The 16,549-nt window shown below is 38.5% G+C and overlaps 1 protein-coding gene across 5 annotated transcripts in view; it reads right to left on the bottom strand.

Moving 5' to 3' along the window:
- LOC117429198 (AP-3 complex subunit beta-2-like) overlaps nt 1–15,432 on the bottom strand; it is a 68,485-nt gene extending 53,053 nt beyond the window's left edge. For 4 of the 5 annotated variants that reach the window (XM_058998494.1, XM_034048455.3, XM_058998495.1 and 1 more), the window contains exon 1: nt 15,031–15,432. In XM_058998494.1, the coding sequence (XP_058854477.1) occupies nt 15,031–15,143 (113 nt within the window). In that variant the 5' untranslated portion in view covers nt 15,144–15,432. Of the gene's footprint in view, nt 1–12,961; nt 13,001–15,030 lie in introns of all 5 variants that reach the window. The other variant, XM_058998493.1, reaches the window with a different exon arrangement.
- Nucleotides 15,433–16,549: the final 1,117 nt, after the last annotated feature.

Here is a 16,549-nt window from a genome sequence, read left to right as displayed (position 1 = left end):
AAATCCAGTCCAGAGTGCTTTCCCATTGGCCCCTAACTAATGGTTATCAAAAGGCGCCGCAGTGGAACTAAAATGGTAATGTAATGGCACACGGGATATTAGTAGCAAGAACTACTTGATACCACAGTGCTAACATATTAAAATTGTGACATACTATCAGTGCTATCACAGTGCATGCTGGTAATCAACTGGAGTATTGTGGCACCATAACTGTAGCAGTTTGCTGCTCTATCAGGACCTCTATCCACTATGTCATCACTGTTGGGGATGCTGTGGTTGCTGCTTACCACATTAGGGCTCAATTTTCTCATGTAGCAATATTATCACCAGTGGTGTAGTCTTAAATCTGAAGGTACAGGAACACCACTAAAATATGGATTTTCTTAAACAAGAATTATTATACAAAATCCCATTTTACTTGTATACTGAACTTCTAGTAACACATACTATAGGTATTGTGTTTATCTAAAGTGTGTTCCTCCATCTTGTCGGATTGCTTCACTTTGCGTGTCTGTGTGTCAGTGTCTCAGCCACGTGTTTGCATAGCTGAGAGAATTCCACATGGATAGAGCTTTGTTTGTATTTGTGTCCACTGGGTATCACTGGTCCCCTTTTTCTTCTGTTGAAGATCTTTTGGCTTATTTTTTACTTCAGTATGGAATATGCAGATATATCAAAGACAACACAACACAAGTCAAATTTGCTGCTGTTATGTTTGATTTTTTTAAATCTTCAATACAACAAAAGTGGTAGTGAGATAATGCTGCCGTGCATGGATATAAAAACCTTTCTTTTAAAGTGAATTTACACCATTCGTGCCCATCATCACTGCCTACTACCTCACTACCAATGCCCAATAGCAACCCTTAACAGATAAAAGGTTGGACTAAAACTACTGCAAATACTGCTTCAGATTCAGCTTCTGTAACACATATCAGTGAGAGGTATTTGTGTTGAATTGATCCACTGAGACCTCTGGCTGCATGGATATGCTAGTGCTATTAACTTTGGATGTGGAGGTTTGTATTAAATTATCCTGGGCTGTATGGAAAACGATTCAGTATCATCAGCCAATCAGCTTCCATCTACAGCGGGCATTAATACACAGTAGATGCCCAATGGAACGTCATCGCATCAAATCAAATTTAAAAACAATCCACGGAGGTATTGGCTTTTTCTTTTGCTGTATTTTTAAGCGTAGATCACATCTATTGGACAGGATATTCTAAACCAGGGGTCTCCAACCCTGGTCCTTGACTAATTAAGGCTATAATTGGTGCTATTAAGTAACTGAGAGCTCAGCTGAAACGAAAACCAGAAGACTCAGTAGCTCTCCAGGACCAGGTTTGGAGACGCCTGTACTAAACAAAGACACAATTGGTCCAAATTAATCTTATTATCCACCAAATCCAGCCAATCAGTACTTTAAATCAACAAAAGCAACCAATCCTGTACCTGCAAATGCCAAGTCAGTCAATCACAGCCTGTCAGCTCGACTGGAGCTAGACACAGCAGCTTTCATCACCTCACTTGCATCACCTCAAACTCAACCTCTCTAAATCTGACCTCCTTTTCTTTCCCTCCTCCTCCCCCTCCTCTGATCTCTCTATCTCTGTTCCTCTGGAATCTACCACACTCTCTCCCTCTTCCTCAGCTAAGAACCTTGGAGTCACCCTGGACCCCTGCCTCTCTTATTCCCAGCACATCTCCACTCTGGCACGCACTTGCAGATTCTTCCTGAGCAACATCCGAAGAATCCGACCCTTCCTCACCAACTATGCTACCCAGCTCCTGGTCCAGGCCCTGGTACTCTCCCGCCTAGACTACTGCAACTCCCTCCTGGCTGGCCTCCCTGCGTCCGCCACCCGTCCGCTCCAGCTCATCCAGAACTCTGCTGCTCGCCTGGTGTTCTCTCTACCTCGCTACCCACGCTACTCCACTACTCCGCTCGCTCCACTGGCTCCCGATCACCGCTCGCATCCAGTTCAAGACTCTTGTACTAGCCTACAGATGCCTTGACCAGACTGCACCCAGCTACCTCCAGACCCTCATCTCTCCCTACACCCCCACTCGACCTCTCCACTCCGCCTGCACTAGAAGACTGGCTCCACCTCCGCTACGCTCCCCTGCCTCCCGAGCCCGCTCCTTCTCCACCCTTGCTCCGCAGTGGTGGAACGACCTTCCTACAGATGTCAGGACTGCCCAGTCCCTGACCACATTCCGGCGCCTCCTTAAGACTCACCTCTTCAAACAGCACCTGTAGAACTCCTCTGTTGTATCCTGGGACACTATCACCCTTCATTTAAATATGCTTTATTTTGCTCTTATCTGCCCCCTATTTTACTGCATTTAATCCTGTACCTCAGAATATTGTAATCTGCCAAGTGTTTAATCTGTAGTATTTTGTACTTAATCATATCCTGATGTAACTATCACTATTTAATCATATCCTGATGTAACTTTCACTATTATCTGCTGTATTATTGAATTGTGGTTTGTCACACTTGAGAATTATTGTATTTCTTGTTCTTATTGTATGACTTATATTGTAAGACTTGAATGTATTTGTATTTGCTTGCGATTGTAAATCGCCCTGGATAAGGGCGTCTGCTAAGAAATAAATAATAATAATAATAATAATCAACAACAACAAAGCGAGACACGGACAGTTCAGTAACATTGCTCCATTCATATATCTGGCACTGTTCAGATAAACTCTAAGCAGCCCCGACAAATAAAAAAAGTTATTTGTTTAATAAAGTATTTTTTTTCTGTCTCTCTAATTATGTGCGTGATCCTTTTTGAACATTTTGGGGACTATTTTCCTAAAACTTTTCTCAGTGGAAGGGTACAGGGAGGCATAACTCCAGCGGTGGTCAACTACCACACGGTAGAGCCTTCATCGACGGGCACTATCGCTTAAATGTAATCTGGCTCAGTATTAGAATTCCACCACGACACAGGGCTTGCTGTGCTGCAATGATAAGGCCTCATCCTAAAGAAAACCCACAGAGAAGGTCCCTTTAAGCTACACTGGGGCAATGGCTGAGATTTGGGACAATAGCTTAGAGAACAGGGTTCCTAAGCCAACCATGCTCCCAAAACCCCCCAGCTTTTCTCCCATATGAGAAGTTACCAGGCCTGACCTGGCCAAGCTCCTGTGAACAGCCAGAATAGTTTTAATGAGAAAGACCCAGGTATCTGCTTGTGTGGGTATTGTTTTAAAGGGAACCGTGACTGGTGTCTGGCTACATTCCAACAAGGTATTTCGTTTCCACCTCGGATATAAATAACACATAACAGGTGTCAGTATCATGAAACAGTAGGTTGAACTTCTCACAAACCCAGCACACAATCCCTTAACATTGGCAGCTAAACCAACTCTCCTTCACCCTACTCAAAGGGTGTTTTTTTTAACAAAAATGCCATGCAAATGTATATGGTCATGTGATCCACTACAAGACCCATACAAGCTTATCTCGTAGGGTCATTTCAGCCAATCAGAGGACAGATAGCCATCCATTCATTACACAGCAACTACACAAATCCAAGCCAAGCCATGTAAATGTACACTCAACCAAGCAGTTATACTGCTACACTGATACTCTCAATAACTAAATAAGGTTAATATAAAGTTTTGTGACAATTGGATAAGAGGTTCAGCAAATATATGCAACAATGTATGAAGTCATACTGATGGACGAATGTTCGGACAGAGAGGCACCCCCCCCCCACCCCCCACCCCCATATCTCCAGAATCTCATATTCTTAATAACTTTTGCTAAATAATGTTAATATCAAGTTTCATGACGATTGGAAAAGCGCTTCTCCAGACAATGTGAAATATATCACAAGCAGATTTCATCCCAAGTGGGGGATAATTACCCATGCACAGTTTTAGCAGTAATTTGCCAAAAAGATGTCATTACTATACTGCAGAAATCCTGTGGCCACCCTGACTGTGGAATAACTTACTGCAACAAATACCCCTGCAATGTTTAATCAAACACATGCAACCAGTACTGAAGATCCAACCCAGACAAGTTGTACAGAATGGCAGTACCAAGTCCCATCACTATGGGATGCGTGGTTATCAAAATCTAGCTGAAAATGCCTGTGTGTCGTGTTCCGCGGCATGTCTGGGATATAAATCCCCTGCTGGGGTTAACAACACATACAACAAGCAGAAAGAAGTCATGTCTGAGTGTGAATGAGGGTAGGGATAAAGCATGCAAACAACTTACCATAAGCAGCCACTTTAAGAAGCCTCGTGTATAACAATGCGCAGCCAAAGATTTCACGACAAACAGTGAACTGCCCGTGGCATGTTGACACACTCAAAATAAATCAAATCAGCCCACTTCTGCTATGTTAATAAACTGGGTATGAGTTATTCTGTCTTATTTACCACAGAGAAGAAAAATCCCAACACTGAACACAGCCTGACACCAGCTTCCTATTCCTCAAGCTACCCCAGGAATATTTCAATCGTGCTGATAAGTTTTACACAAATGTTAAACAAAAAATCAGTTTTCAGCTTTACACTTCACAAATTCTCTACTTTGGACAGACTTATCCTATATGCCGAGGGTTTCCAAGGCAACTGCATTCAAAGGAGTCTGTAGAATTACACAGACACTTTGGAGGAACCAGTGACAGTGAGCTGTACAACACACAATACGAAATGAAAATGTATATTAGGAGTATAAATTATAAAGCAGGCATAACATGAGTGATTTGTTTTTAACCTTACTAAATTAAAAGAGTAGTGCTTTAACATTACAGCACAATGGAAAAAGGGTCCCAGTATTGCCAGTGGAAATGGAAGTGTCAAAATTATACTGTACACTAAAGTGATTGTAAATGAGGTACCTGAGGTATACAAGCATCACCTACAGTGGACTTTTAAAATGACGGTTTTAAAGAATGCTTTTTATCGGCCATTTTCGAAATGTTTGTAAGCATTCTCTTAGGTTAAACAGTGTTTTGAAAAATGAGAAAAAACGAATTAACCCCTAACCTCTGAAAACAGTTGAAAATGGTTGGTTGATCTGAATGGATTTAATTAATCAAAATGGGCCAATATTTATCCTACTACTTAACTAAAATTAGTAAGGGATGGATGCTTCATATTCAACAGTAATGCAACATATGTTTTAAATCTCAGCTTGAAGTAAATAAAGAACTTTTGCATGCTGTCAGACAAATCAGTTGTATGAAACCATTAAAACCCAGCCATGAAAATCAATACGGCCACAAGGAGAATGGTAGATGACTTGTAGGATATCAGATTATCCATAGTCTCTTCCAATACGGATCACATTTCCTGATTTGTTATTAGGTTATAGGTCCTGTGTTATAGAAATGATTGATTCACGCAGACTATATTATGCAAACTGTAGTTCAGTTCGCTATGGAGCTGTTGAAAAAAAATATTCTTACCACAGAATATTAGAATGCACAGCTGTAGGTTTGTACAGTTGAAAGTATTATATATATTTGAAGGCCTGGCCTCCGAAATAAACTACAATACACCTGTAAATGATGTATGACCTTTTCGTGGAAAGCAATGTGCTTTAAATTCTACATAACCCCAATAAAACACTGCAGTATCAACAATGAGGATAGCACAAGATGTGGTTTGAAAGGCAGAATAAATAGTGTACAAAATTAAACAATTCATGTTTTATTCATTCATTCATTCCTGAACTGGTTTCCAAATCTTGCTGTGTTTTGTTTTTCATTACATCTTTGGAACTTCTTAGAAAGAAGTTTGAGTTCATAGTAGCATTTAATGGTGAAGACCATTAAAGCATGCTTCTAGTTAGTTCCTCATAAGGGCTTTTTGCATCATCAGTGTGAGACTATGATTATAATTCTCACCTTCAACACCTGTGCAAGCTTCCCTGTAATTAAAACAGATTCATTGCATCGTGTTTGCAGCAGCAATTAACTCAGCTTGCCCGTCACGACGCAATTGTCAGCAAGAAAGCTCACTCAGGTGTAGAACATGAGATGAATAATCAAATGAGTCTCCGTCTCTTCATTTTAGTATTACATTGAAGATGCAAAAAGCTTTTGCATGCTCAAGTAACATGAATAATAGGTAGGTAAGAAAATTATTTAATTTTGTACATTTACTTTGTATAACCTTTTCTCTTTCAGTCATCACATCTTGGTGACTTTTTAAAACTCAAAAGTTTAAACTCTGTGGCCTCTTTAGAGCTCTGAAACATGTCTCATCTGTAAGTACAGCTGGTACACCAGTGTATCTATAACCTTTCCAACTCTCTGTCCCAACTGAGGCAGTGTTGCAGGGGGGAAAGGTTAATGGTTACACTCAAGTGTACCAGCTGTACATAGACATGTTTCTAAGAGCTCTATTGCATTTGTAAGATAATAACCTTAAAGACCCATTTGGTACGGGTATGAAATATAACAGTTCTCTTATCTAATGTGTTCTTTGCTGTTTAGACCCATCACTTTGTATATCATTTTCTTTCATTGCATCCTTTTTAATTTAGTTTACCGCAAACTGACTACATGGAACTGCACAGCTTTAATATATCTGGCAATAACATGAACACAGAATTGCAGATGAGCTTGATGAATCCCTTGTTATGTAACAGGCCGCTGTTATCATTCAGTTGTGGCCTAGTCACAGAAATACATTTCTGCAAGGCTTTCAGATTGAGACACAATTCTATTCATGTAATATGTAATAAGAGTTTCACAGTTCAGCTGTTTCAGACCAGAAGGCTTTTTTTTTTCTTTGACTATACCACCTATTGAATGATGCAGAAGCAACAGGCCCACCCCCATACAGAAAGAAATGACATTTTGGGGTGTATTCAACTGATGTAAACTGCCACTGTTAAAATCATCAAAGAGACAGTAGAATATTATTAAACATTATTGTCATTTCATTCCATTCAAATCACAAACACATATATATATGATTCTCCTTGGCTATAGAGCGGTTTATATAAATATAAATAATAAAAAAATAAAAAAAAAGCACCATTCCTTGTCCTATTGATTTCAATGACGGTGATATTTACATAAACCACATTTTGTCACATCTATTAGTCTAGTCCTTATAAACAAAAACCTGTAGATGCACTTTAGCAGGGTCAGTTTAATAATTTAGAAGCAACGGTCTGGACTGCAATAGCCTTTGAGGACCAGAGTACAGTATCACTGAGACTAAGGATGCATTGATAAAAACAGCAATCTGTAAATTAAGTCAAAGACAATACTGACGAAAGTAGATTTCAGTCAAATTGTGCCTTTCGTCTAACAAAAATGATTGCACTGTTTCTTTAAATCATACTGCAGAGCCAGGATCAAGAATCTACCATCTTCTATTGCTCAATTCCTGCATCACAACAGCATCCATATCCCTTTTCCTGTGCAGGCAGTAAATACTGTATTAGCTAATATCCCCCTGCTGGTAATGTTACAGCAGTGTCGTCTCTCTGAGCTAGTCACTGGTATTGCTCAACGCGTATTTACAATAGTATAGTCTGAAAGGATGCAGTTCTTTATAGCAGCGCTTCTTACCTGTTTAATATCCTAGTATGTATGTTTCACATGATTCACTATAGCTGTTTCTGCTTAGTATTATTATTTATCAGGCTTTAATAATGACCTCTAGGAGAGTGCAATTGTAATTTCTGCAACTGGGAACTGTGAGTACAATGGGGAGAATCTCTATATAACATCACAGCTACAGAGAGGAGACAGGAATTACAGCTTTACGCCCCCTAGTGGTCATTATTCAAACCACACGCATGGTAAGTAATTATCTAAGCAAAATAATATTGAAAACACACATCTTAGGATATCAGACAGGTGAGAAATTAAATATTGTGAAATGTAAGTGGTTAGGTTATCCCTTTAAGTCTGTCCAAATACATTAATATTCTTGTACATCAAAGAAAAAAGTAGAACTGGAACAGTTTTCAATATGAAAGCAACATTTATATGGAATAAAACTTAAAATGGTGAACAAAATAAATCTCCCTATGATACCTGCATGTTGACCTCATATTACACATGTACAGTTCTTTTAAAGTAGGACATACTGTACATCACATCCAAACTCCACATTAAATTTATTTTTAAGAAATATTAGTATGTTAATTCCAGCTGTTGCCAAACCCAGACTCACAACACAGACTCTTTAGACATTCCTTACCTCTTAAATGTTTTTAATGCATATCAATCAATAACAGAATTAATACACTGCACTCGCTTGAAATGTCAACCATTATGGCTTCTATAAGAAGCTCACAGTAATCAAATACAGTACTGTAATCCAAGTATGAAAGGAGACTGATGCCACCATTTGATCTTAAAGGAGTACTACCCAAAATTTGAAAATCAATTTTCTTACCTCTTATTAGCATCCACATGTCTGTAATTACAAAATTAGAGCTATCAGTAACATAACACAAAACAAGTCTATCAACCCTGCCCTAACTCCACTGTGTGCTCATGTAAACATGTCAGTCTGACACACAGTCCAGGCAGAAGGACACCCAGTTTCTGATACTGATGCTCAACGGTTTGTAGTAAAGATAGTCAGTGCTCTAGAAATACTGGAAATATCTGGAATCGTTGGATAACAGTTGCCCCCCAGATAAGGATACACTCAGTATCTTGTGCTAAAGAAGGTTATCAGCAAGTGGTTCTCTACTATTAGATAAATAAAATGTAAGTGGACACACAATCAAATGATCATTTAATGATGGGCTATTTTGTTAAAAGACAAAAATGAAAAGAGATGGGGAGACTGTATTCATATCATCTATAAAACATTTTGTGTGACTACAAGGAGCTGTGTTGTGCGTGTGCCCTTACATACCTCTATTACGATATGATATATCATTTAAAGAAAGTATCATGATGCACAATGAATCTTTACACCGCTAACACTCAATAACTAAAGAAGGTCTATATCCTAAACAGGTGTCATCACAATTAGACAAGATATATCCAGCTATCTCTAGATATATGCAAAACTACACGTCAGTGTATAGCTGTGCTATACATCCCTAGCGGGGAATTAAACACCTTATTTAAATTGTTATATTCCACAGTAAACACAGAGAGAAAGAGCTTGGAACTCTGCAGTCATCTTTTAAATACAACCCACCATATAATGTAGGCACAGGAACCTTGTTCTAATAGCAGACTGGATTCACTTTTTGGAAGATCTCTGAACAGCACATTGACATACTCAATTTTACTGAACAACATGTTCAGCACTCTAAAAACATCACTGGCACTGACAAATGTGTTGCTGTTCCTGGAGTAGATTTTATACAGCACACTTTTTATACAGTAAGTAGTGTTAGCAGTAACTGACACCCTTTCAATAATGAATAGACTACTTTGCAGGTGTTCTGCAAGTGTAATCAATTGTATTTACAGTATTGTGTGACCCCCTGAAAACATAAACCTCAAATAGGAACAAGCCCACTTATAGGCCAGTATAAACATGATTGACAAGAAAAAAGTGTATGCATACTTAAAATAATCGTGGTAGCTAAGCAAGGTTTTTATTAAATTACCATGTCAGCTCTTTAGTTTCCCTCACCTGCCAGGTTTCATTGTCTCCAGTGAATGGGTTTTCAGCATCAGTGTTATCAAATCTAACAAGTGATGTCAAAAGCAACTAATGCACAGCTGCAGCTTCAACTCCTCAGATCTGCCTCATGCCGGCCAGACCTACATGCACCTTATTGCCAAACTGTTTACTTTGATCATTTTACAGGGTGGTGCATGATGTCATAAAATCGTACAATTATAAAAATATGTCTTATCTATTGCAGTAGATCTTGCCCTCTCCTGCAATGTAATGGAAATATCTGGAACATAATTTGAACTAATGGGGACAAGAACCTGATCACGGTGGTTATTATCACATTCTGGATAATATCAGTTCCATTCATCAGTCATGCAACTGATTTCCATCACACTTAGGATAATTAAAGCATACCATTAAAATGTTTCCATGTAAGCAAGTTACTGTACAAGATTGAAACATTCCAAATAGCACAATACAGCTTTGACTGCAATGTGTAGATTATGTTTGAATTATTATGTGCTTTACAGTAAATGTGCATTACAGTACATATTGCATTTCTTTGTATTAATGCTGTAATCAATGCAACACCTAGCACTGCATATCAAGTTCCACAGCAAATCAGGCATATTTGTTGTATCAACAGTGCTCATTTTGTCACGTTATTGATGAACTCCTGATGAATTCAGCAAGCTTCTTGTGTATCATTTTGAAGCGATATTAAAAGTTTGGACAGATTATTTTAGGGGTTACTGTACAGCAGAGAGACCCAGTGTCTGTTGTAACAGCAGGAAGTATTCAGGAGTCCAGAAGGCAGTCAAACAGTGCGGCTTGATTTTGGCTGTCGACAGGTGTTTTACAGGTTTCATCAGGTAACCAAGTTTTTCATTGTTTAAACACATATTTGTGTGCGTTTCTCATATGAACCAAAATCAACATGTATGCCAGTAACGAACATCCCTTGCCACTGCTGTAAAGTCTAAATTAGAGCTATCAGTATGGGGAAAAGCTGATGCCCATGCAATCCATCAACAGCATGTACACTACAGAACAAGAAATCAAGATGAACAGTTTCATGAAAATTGACTATGGTGTTTTTTAAGACCTAGATGAAGTGCTATTATCAAGGCAAAGTATATTTATTACAGTATGAGGAATAACTTGAGTTCTCTGTGCGATACAGACAGACACCTCCATAAATCTCTACAATCCAGATATATGGTTTCCAGATATATGGGGAAACGTCACTGGGAATAGCAACAGCTAGAACTATTTCTTCAATGTATTATTATTATTATTTATTTCTTAGCAGACGCCCTTATCCAGGGCAACTTACAAGATATCACATTATTTTTACATACAATTACCCATTTATGCAGTTGGGTTTTTACTGGAGCATCTAGGTAAAGTATCTTGCTGAAGGGTACAGCAGCAGTGTCCCCCACCTGGGATTGAACCCACGACCCTCCGATCAAGAGTCCAGAGCCCTAACCACTACTCCACACTGCTGCCCCATTGTATTGCTGAGCTGCAGTGTCCCTTCATCATGGAAGTGGTTCAGAGTGGGCTATCTTCTCAGTGGGAGAGCAGAAGTCTCTCGTGCATTTTTGATGTGAAAGCTATTTTTATGCAGATCACATAATGAGGCTTCTACTGCTGTTGCTAAAAATAACACACAAATCTGAGACAGGAGACAGGGAAGAAAGCAGTCAAATCTGAGACTGTTCACGAGCTAGCTACAATAAGAAAAACAGCTGGTAAAAACAAGATTTGTTCATTTTATCATAGAAGCCTAGATATATTTATTTGTTTGTTTGTTTTTTGTGCTCCTGGATAAATCATACAAGAAAACATCCACATTCTCATTTCCTCATTAGTTAAACAGAATCATCATCTATTACAGGTACAAGCAGTATTCAAACATAGGGTTTTTTAAAAATCTGCATCTTCTCCAACTGCTGCGCCAACAAAATGGAACCATGTGTACAAATGCCTTTCCTTATATTCTTTACATTCCTTACATAGCTTCTCACTCATCTAGTTGTGTACTTGGGATTTAAATCTACCATGTAGCCAAACATGTAACCATGTAAAGCCCACCTGCCCTCCAAAGACAAGCAGTTGCGTGTGCTGAGCATGTCACAATGGTGACCTCTTGATGTACACACGAGAGCCAATCTGCATCACACAAGACTCTTGCATTTAAAAGTCTATTTGTTCTAACGTACGCTGCCGAGTCAGGAATGCTCCCAACCTTATACAATTGTACCCCACAACATGTAACTTAATCTTATCCTTAATCACTATGAGATGGCAAACTTGCTATTTGCTCACCTTCACTATGCTTTAAGCACTTAGTACCGGCTGAATCGACTTCCTGCTTATATAATCTGGACTCCTGCATTGCCATACTCTATTTTAGGCAATGCAGTTCACTTGATTCTGTTTTCTATGCAGCGTTCCACTTGCAATCCATATATTTCACTTTCTTGGCTAAATAAAGTTCTGTATTATCCAGCGTGTTCATATCCATACTAAAATGGGATTCCTTTTTCCTGAGTTTGAAGATATCATTTATAAACCTTTACTGCTGCAAAAGAAAGGCTTATTTGGCTGGTAGAGCGATGTTAAAGGTTTCTAGAGTGGACACTGCTTGTGTCTCTACTTTTGTATTACCATACATTGAAATGCCTTAATTCCTCATACCTCCTTGTATTTTATTCAGCGATAGCCTATGATGTGAAGAATTGTTAACCCTTTCAGTTTTCACCTCATTTATACTGCATCACAGCTGATGGGATTGTGAATCATAATTCATTGCATGTATTGTTAAAGCTTGCTCTTGTACACACATTGAATTATTAATAACTCTTGGATTTCTTATGCAAAACAACTGTGTGCGCTCTGGTCCTAGTTACTGTGCTGCCGCTAAAGTATTGGTTAAGGTTTGACAACTCCTTTTAAGATTTTAAAGAGTAAAATGTTCTAATTTTGTGCAGGGCTGAATAAATTCAGTTCCTTCAACCTTCCTCAGCTCATTCATATCATAATAGAGATTGGTTTATTTTGCTTCTGTTGGTATAAGTTAAGGTTCTAATTTATTAATAATGCCTTTGCTTTTTACCTGTAAATCTTCAACATCAATAGTCTTTTATTACAGAAGATGGACGGTATCTGGAAAGGCCCTTACCAGTTATCATTTAAACAGGAAGTCTGCCTGCGGCACCTCTGGTAATATCCTGTCACTCATTATGCTGTTACCTGATCCAATGTAGCTGAGTAAACTCATTGACATTGTACATTTCAACCCATTTGGAAAATGACATGTGCAGCCCTGGGAATGCAGTTAAATTGGAGGAATGTAAATACCTGTCTTCAGAGAACTCAAGCCAGAAGTTTATGCCTTCCCTGAAAAATATAACCGTTGTGTAATGAACTGTACAGCAACAAAAAGAGTAAAGATTCACGCTTCCTTATCACATATCGAAATAGTAGCATGGAAGATACATGGGAACTCTGGTTAAGTATTATAACTCAACACAGCAGCGTGAATGAATATGTTATGATTGAGATCTCCAAGTTATAGATGACATAGAAGTTTCTGTAATCTTTATAAGAGTGACGGCTGATTATGGATGATAAACTATTAAACATATGGAGCAGTAACGGCTTGTTTTTTTCTTTTCTCTCCCTTTCGGCATTGTTTTTTCTACGTAGATCATCATTTGCTGTGTTTAGAAACGTATTCCAGCAAAAAGCCAAAAGTGGGGAAACATATTGGTGTTACACAGATAACGCACTGGGCACTGAAGCCTGTGCAACTCTGATATGACCACAGCTCACGTCCTCATGTTAGCCTTTAGAATTGTTTTTTTGCTGAAACAGTAAGTAAACATGCCAAATAATGAGCTCAGCAGAACCAACACTTGTGAATCACACAGGACACACACAGCAGTATATTAAACAGGTAGGAAATTAAATAGTAGGATGACGCAGATAAAGGACCCCCTTAATGAATTAGTCAATCACGTAGTGTGTACTGTGAAACAATGAAATAGAAACGGTACAGTGACCCACCAATGATTAAGGTTCCTTGACTTTTAATATATAAAAAATCAAAGCTGCAATCCTGTATCTGGAACAATGATTTGCAAAGCAATGGACACACAGAAGTCTATTGAGGGTCTTTGAGTCTGCTGTACTTACCTATCTGAGAATCAGGCCTGGTTACAGAGCCAAATGCATGACTACTTATTAAGGTTACAATATAATAATAATAATAATAATAATAATAATAATAATAATAATAATAATAATAATAATAATAATAATAATGCCAGGTGTCTGTTTTCTGTATTTCAGCTGATTACATCTACCTCCCTCTGTGAAAATCTACTTGCAGCAACAGGAGGTTATAAATGACAACCGCTCTGGAAAGACAGCCCCCAGATTTGGATAAGTACTTAGTCTTGAAGCTGTTATAAATTCAAAAGAAGATCGGATATTATTTATTTTATTTTTTTTTAATAAAGATAATCTGAATCGGTGTAAGTACTTACGATCAAGACATTTATTAACTAATCTTAGTATTGTTCTTTTTTTAAAAAAATTGTATTTCGGACTAAAATGTGTTACTTAATCGAACGTTGTGGTAAGAAGCCTATTCAGACCGCTTTACTGAGGTTTAGTACAGTGTGTCAATACATAAGGACAACATTATAGGACAAATCAATTATTACTCCAAATTTGAAAAGCATGCTTACCAGATTCGAACAAGTATAATGATAGATTATTATACTTTACAAAACGCCGTGTTAAACACGTCAAGTTTTCGATGGGTTTCGTGGCTACAAATACAGCTGCTAATGCAGCTACCCCCGGTGCGCTGTCCAATGTACTAAGCAGTAAAAGCAGTATATGGGTGCAGACACCGCTGAATTGCAGAAGTTCCTGTTTGTGCATTAATGAAAGGTTTAAATGGTTCAAAACATACAGCTAATGTCACATTTAATTTTCGTTTCAAGTCAGCAATATGTTGCAATCACACCATTAACATAAACGACCGTCTTCTCTAATGAATACAATAAGGACATTTCGCGTTTTATTATTGTTTAAATTATAATTTCTGTAATTATTGTGATTTTATTTCACAAATCACATCGGTGTTATCAAGCAGTATACCTCGGCCCACCGGCCGGCAGGTTCCCCTTTTGATGCAGCAATCATAATTAGCTATTACAGTCTTATCAAAAAACAGCACTGCATGTTTGCGGTAAACTTCAAACACATACATTATGATTATACTATAATACATTCTAGACCCCAATAAACACCCCGCTGTTTCTGCTTCCTATGGCAATCCGTACTTCCAGGAGGAAATTAAATGCAATACCCTCTGCACCTCCCCCATCTGCTTTCCAATATACAAAATTGATTACCTTTTATAGTCAGATGAGAAAATACCCCCGCTGGCTGGATCATGTCCATATTCTGGTTCCCCGGTATTGGAGGAACCCCCTTTTTCATCGTTATAAGCAGAGCACGCAGACATTGTTCAGTTTTTCGCGTGGAACACGATGATGAAGATTGAGCAGAGATGGGGCTTTGACTTAATTAAAGAGACAGAACACCAATTTCTCTCGGCAAAAATAAACACACACACTCGGTATTAGATGATGCCGAGGTCACGTGACGTGAAGTAAACCCCACAATCCTGTTTGCAGATTAGAGGAGGTATATTGTTTAAACAGAATTATTTGCTGTTTCTGAATTGTGCAACTGGTACGGCGGAGTTCTTTGTGTAAACAGCAGCACCAGCTACCGAGACCAGCTTTTATCTCCCTGCTCTATTGTCTCGAACGGGGGGTTGACAGAAGAGATGAAGCTCTTAAAGGGCCAGACACACCGATAGAATGGTGGGACGGTTGTTGCCCAAATGCGACCAGTGTAAATGGTGTGCTGTCAATGTGTCAGAGTTGTACATTGTTCCGGTTGAAAGTGATGAATAAGGATTTGCGCTGGCTAAGAATTCACACATTTTCCCTAAAGCAAAATATAAGACGAGTCTAGCATAGTTCAACTAGAGATAAATAATGAGCTCATGCACTTTCTCATTATAAATGTGCCAAGTTACATTTTCAAAGCAATTTAGCAATTTACAATACAGGCTTAGCTTGTATCAGATCTTATCATGGTCTATAGAAGACTTATAGAAGTTCAAATGCATAGACGTCAACATTTAAATGAAGTTCTATATTTGACCTCTGAGATTGGCTGGAGGCTACCATGAAGAGTGACTGCTAAATCGACATTTTTAATTGGGTAAAAATTGTATTGCAACTGATGGAAATATTTAGAATACAGCTGAAAAATCTGAGAAGCTGGGGGATATTTTCAAGTGCTTACTGTTAGGCTCTAGCTGGTAAAACTAACAAGTGTTTTTATGCTTCAAAACATAGAGAAAGTTAAAACTGGGCAACACATTGTAGAATACAGCCATGGTCAGATGTTAAAAGAATGTGGCAGTGAAAACTTTATAATTCACTGGACACTACCTGCAATTGGAACTTTATTGAGAAAATCACAGAATACAACTGTGTACCTACAAACTATATAAACCCTAAGCCAAAGCCTGTGGTGTGTATCATTAAGCAATGCAGCAGATAAATGATTCATGTTTAATAGAAAATCTAATTTAGCTGTGTACCAAACTGGAAACAGCAACTCAAAGTGTACTGCCTCTATGCCCCAGACCTCCATGTTATTATTATTATTATTTAGCAGATGCTTTTATCCAAAGCAACTTACAGAGACTAGGGGGTGAATAATGCATCACAACTGCTGCTGCAGAGTCACTTACAATAGGACCTCAGTTTTACGTCTCATCTGAAGGACGGAGCACAAGGAGGTTAAATGACTTGCTAAGGGTCACACACAGTGGGTCAGTGGCTGGGATTG

This window comes from Acipenser ruthenus, chromosome 24 (genome assembly GCF_902713425.1).
Source record: "Acipenser ruthenus chromosome 24, fAciRut3.2 maternal haplotype, whole genome shotgun sequence".
NCBI lineage: Eukaryota > Metazoa > Chordata > Actinopteri > Acipenseriformes > Acipenseridae > Acipenser > Acipenser ruthenus.
Note: the sequence above shows the minus strand (reverse complement) of the source record. Positions and strands in the feature narration are given on the sequence as shown.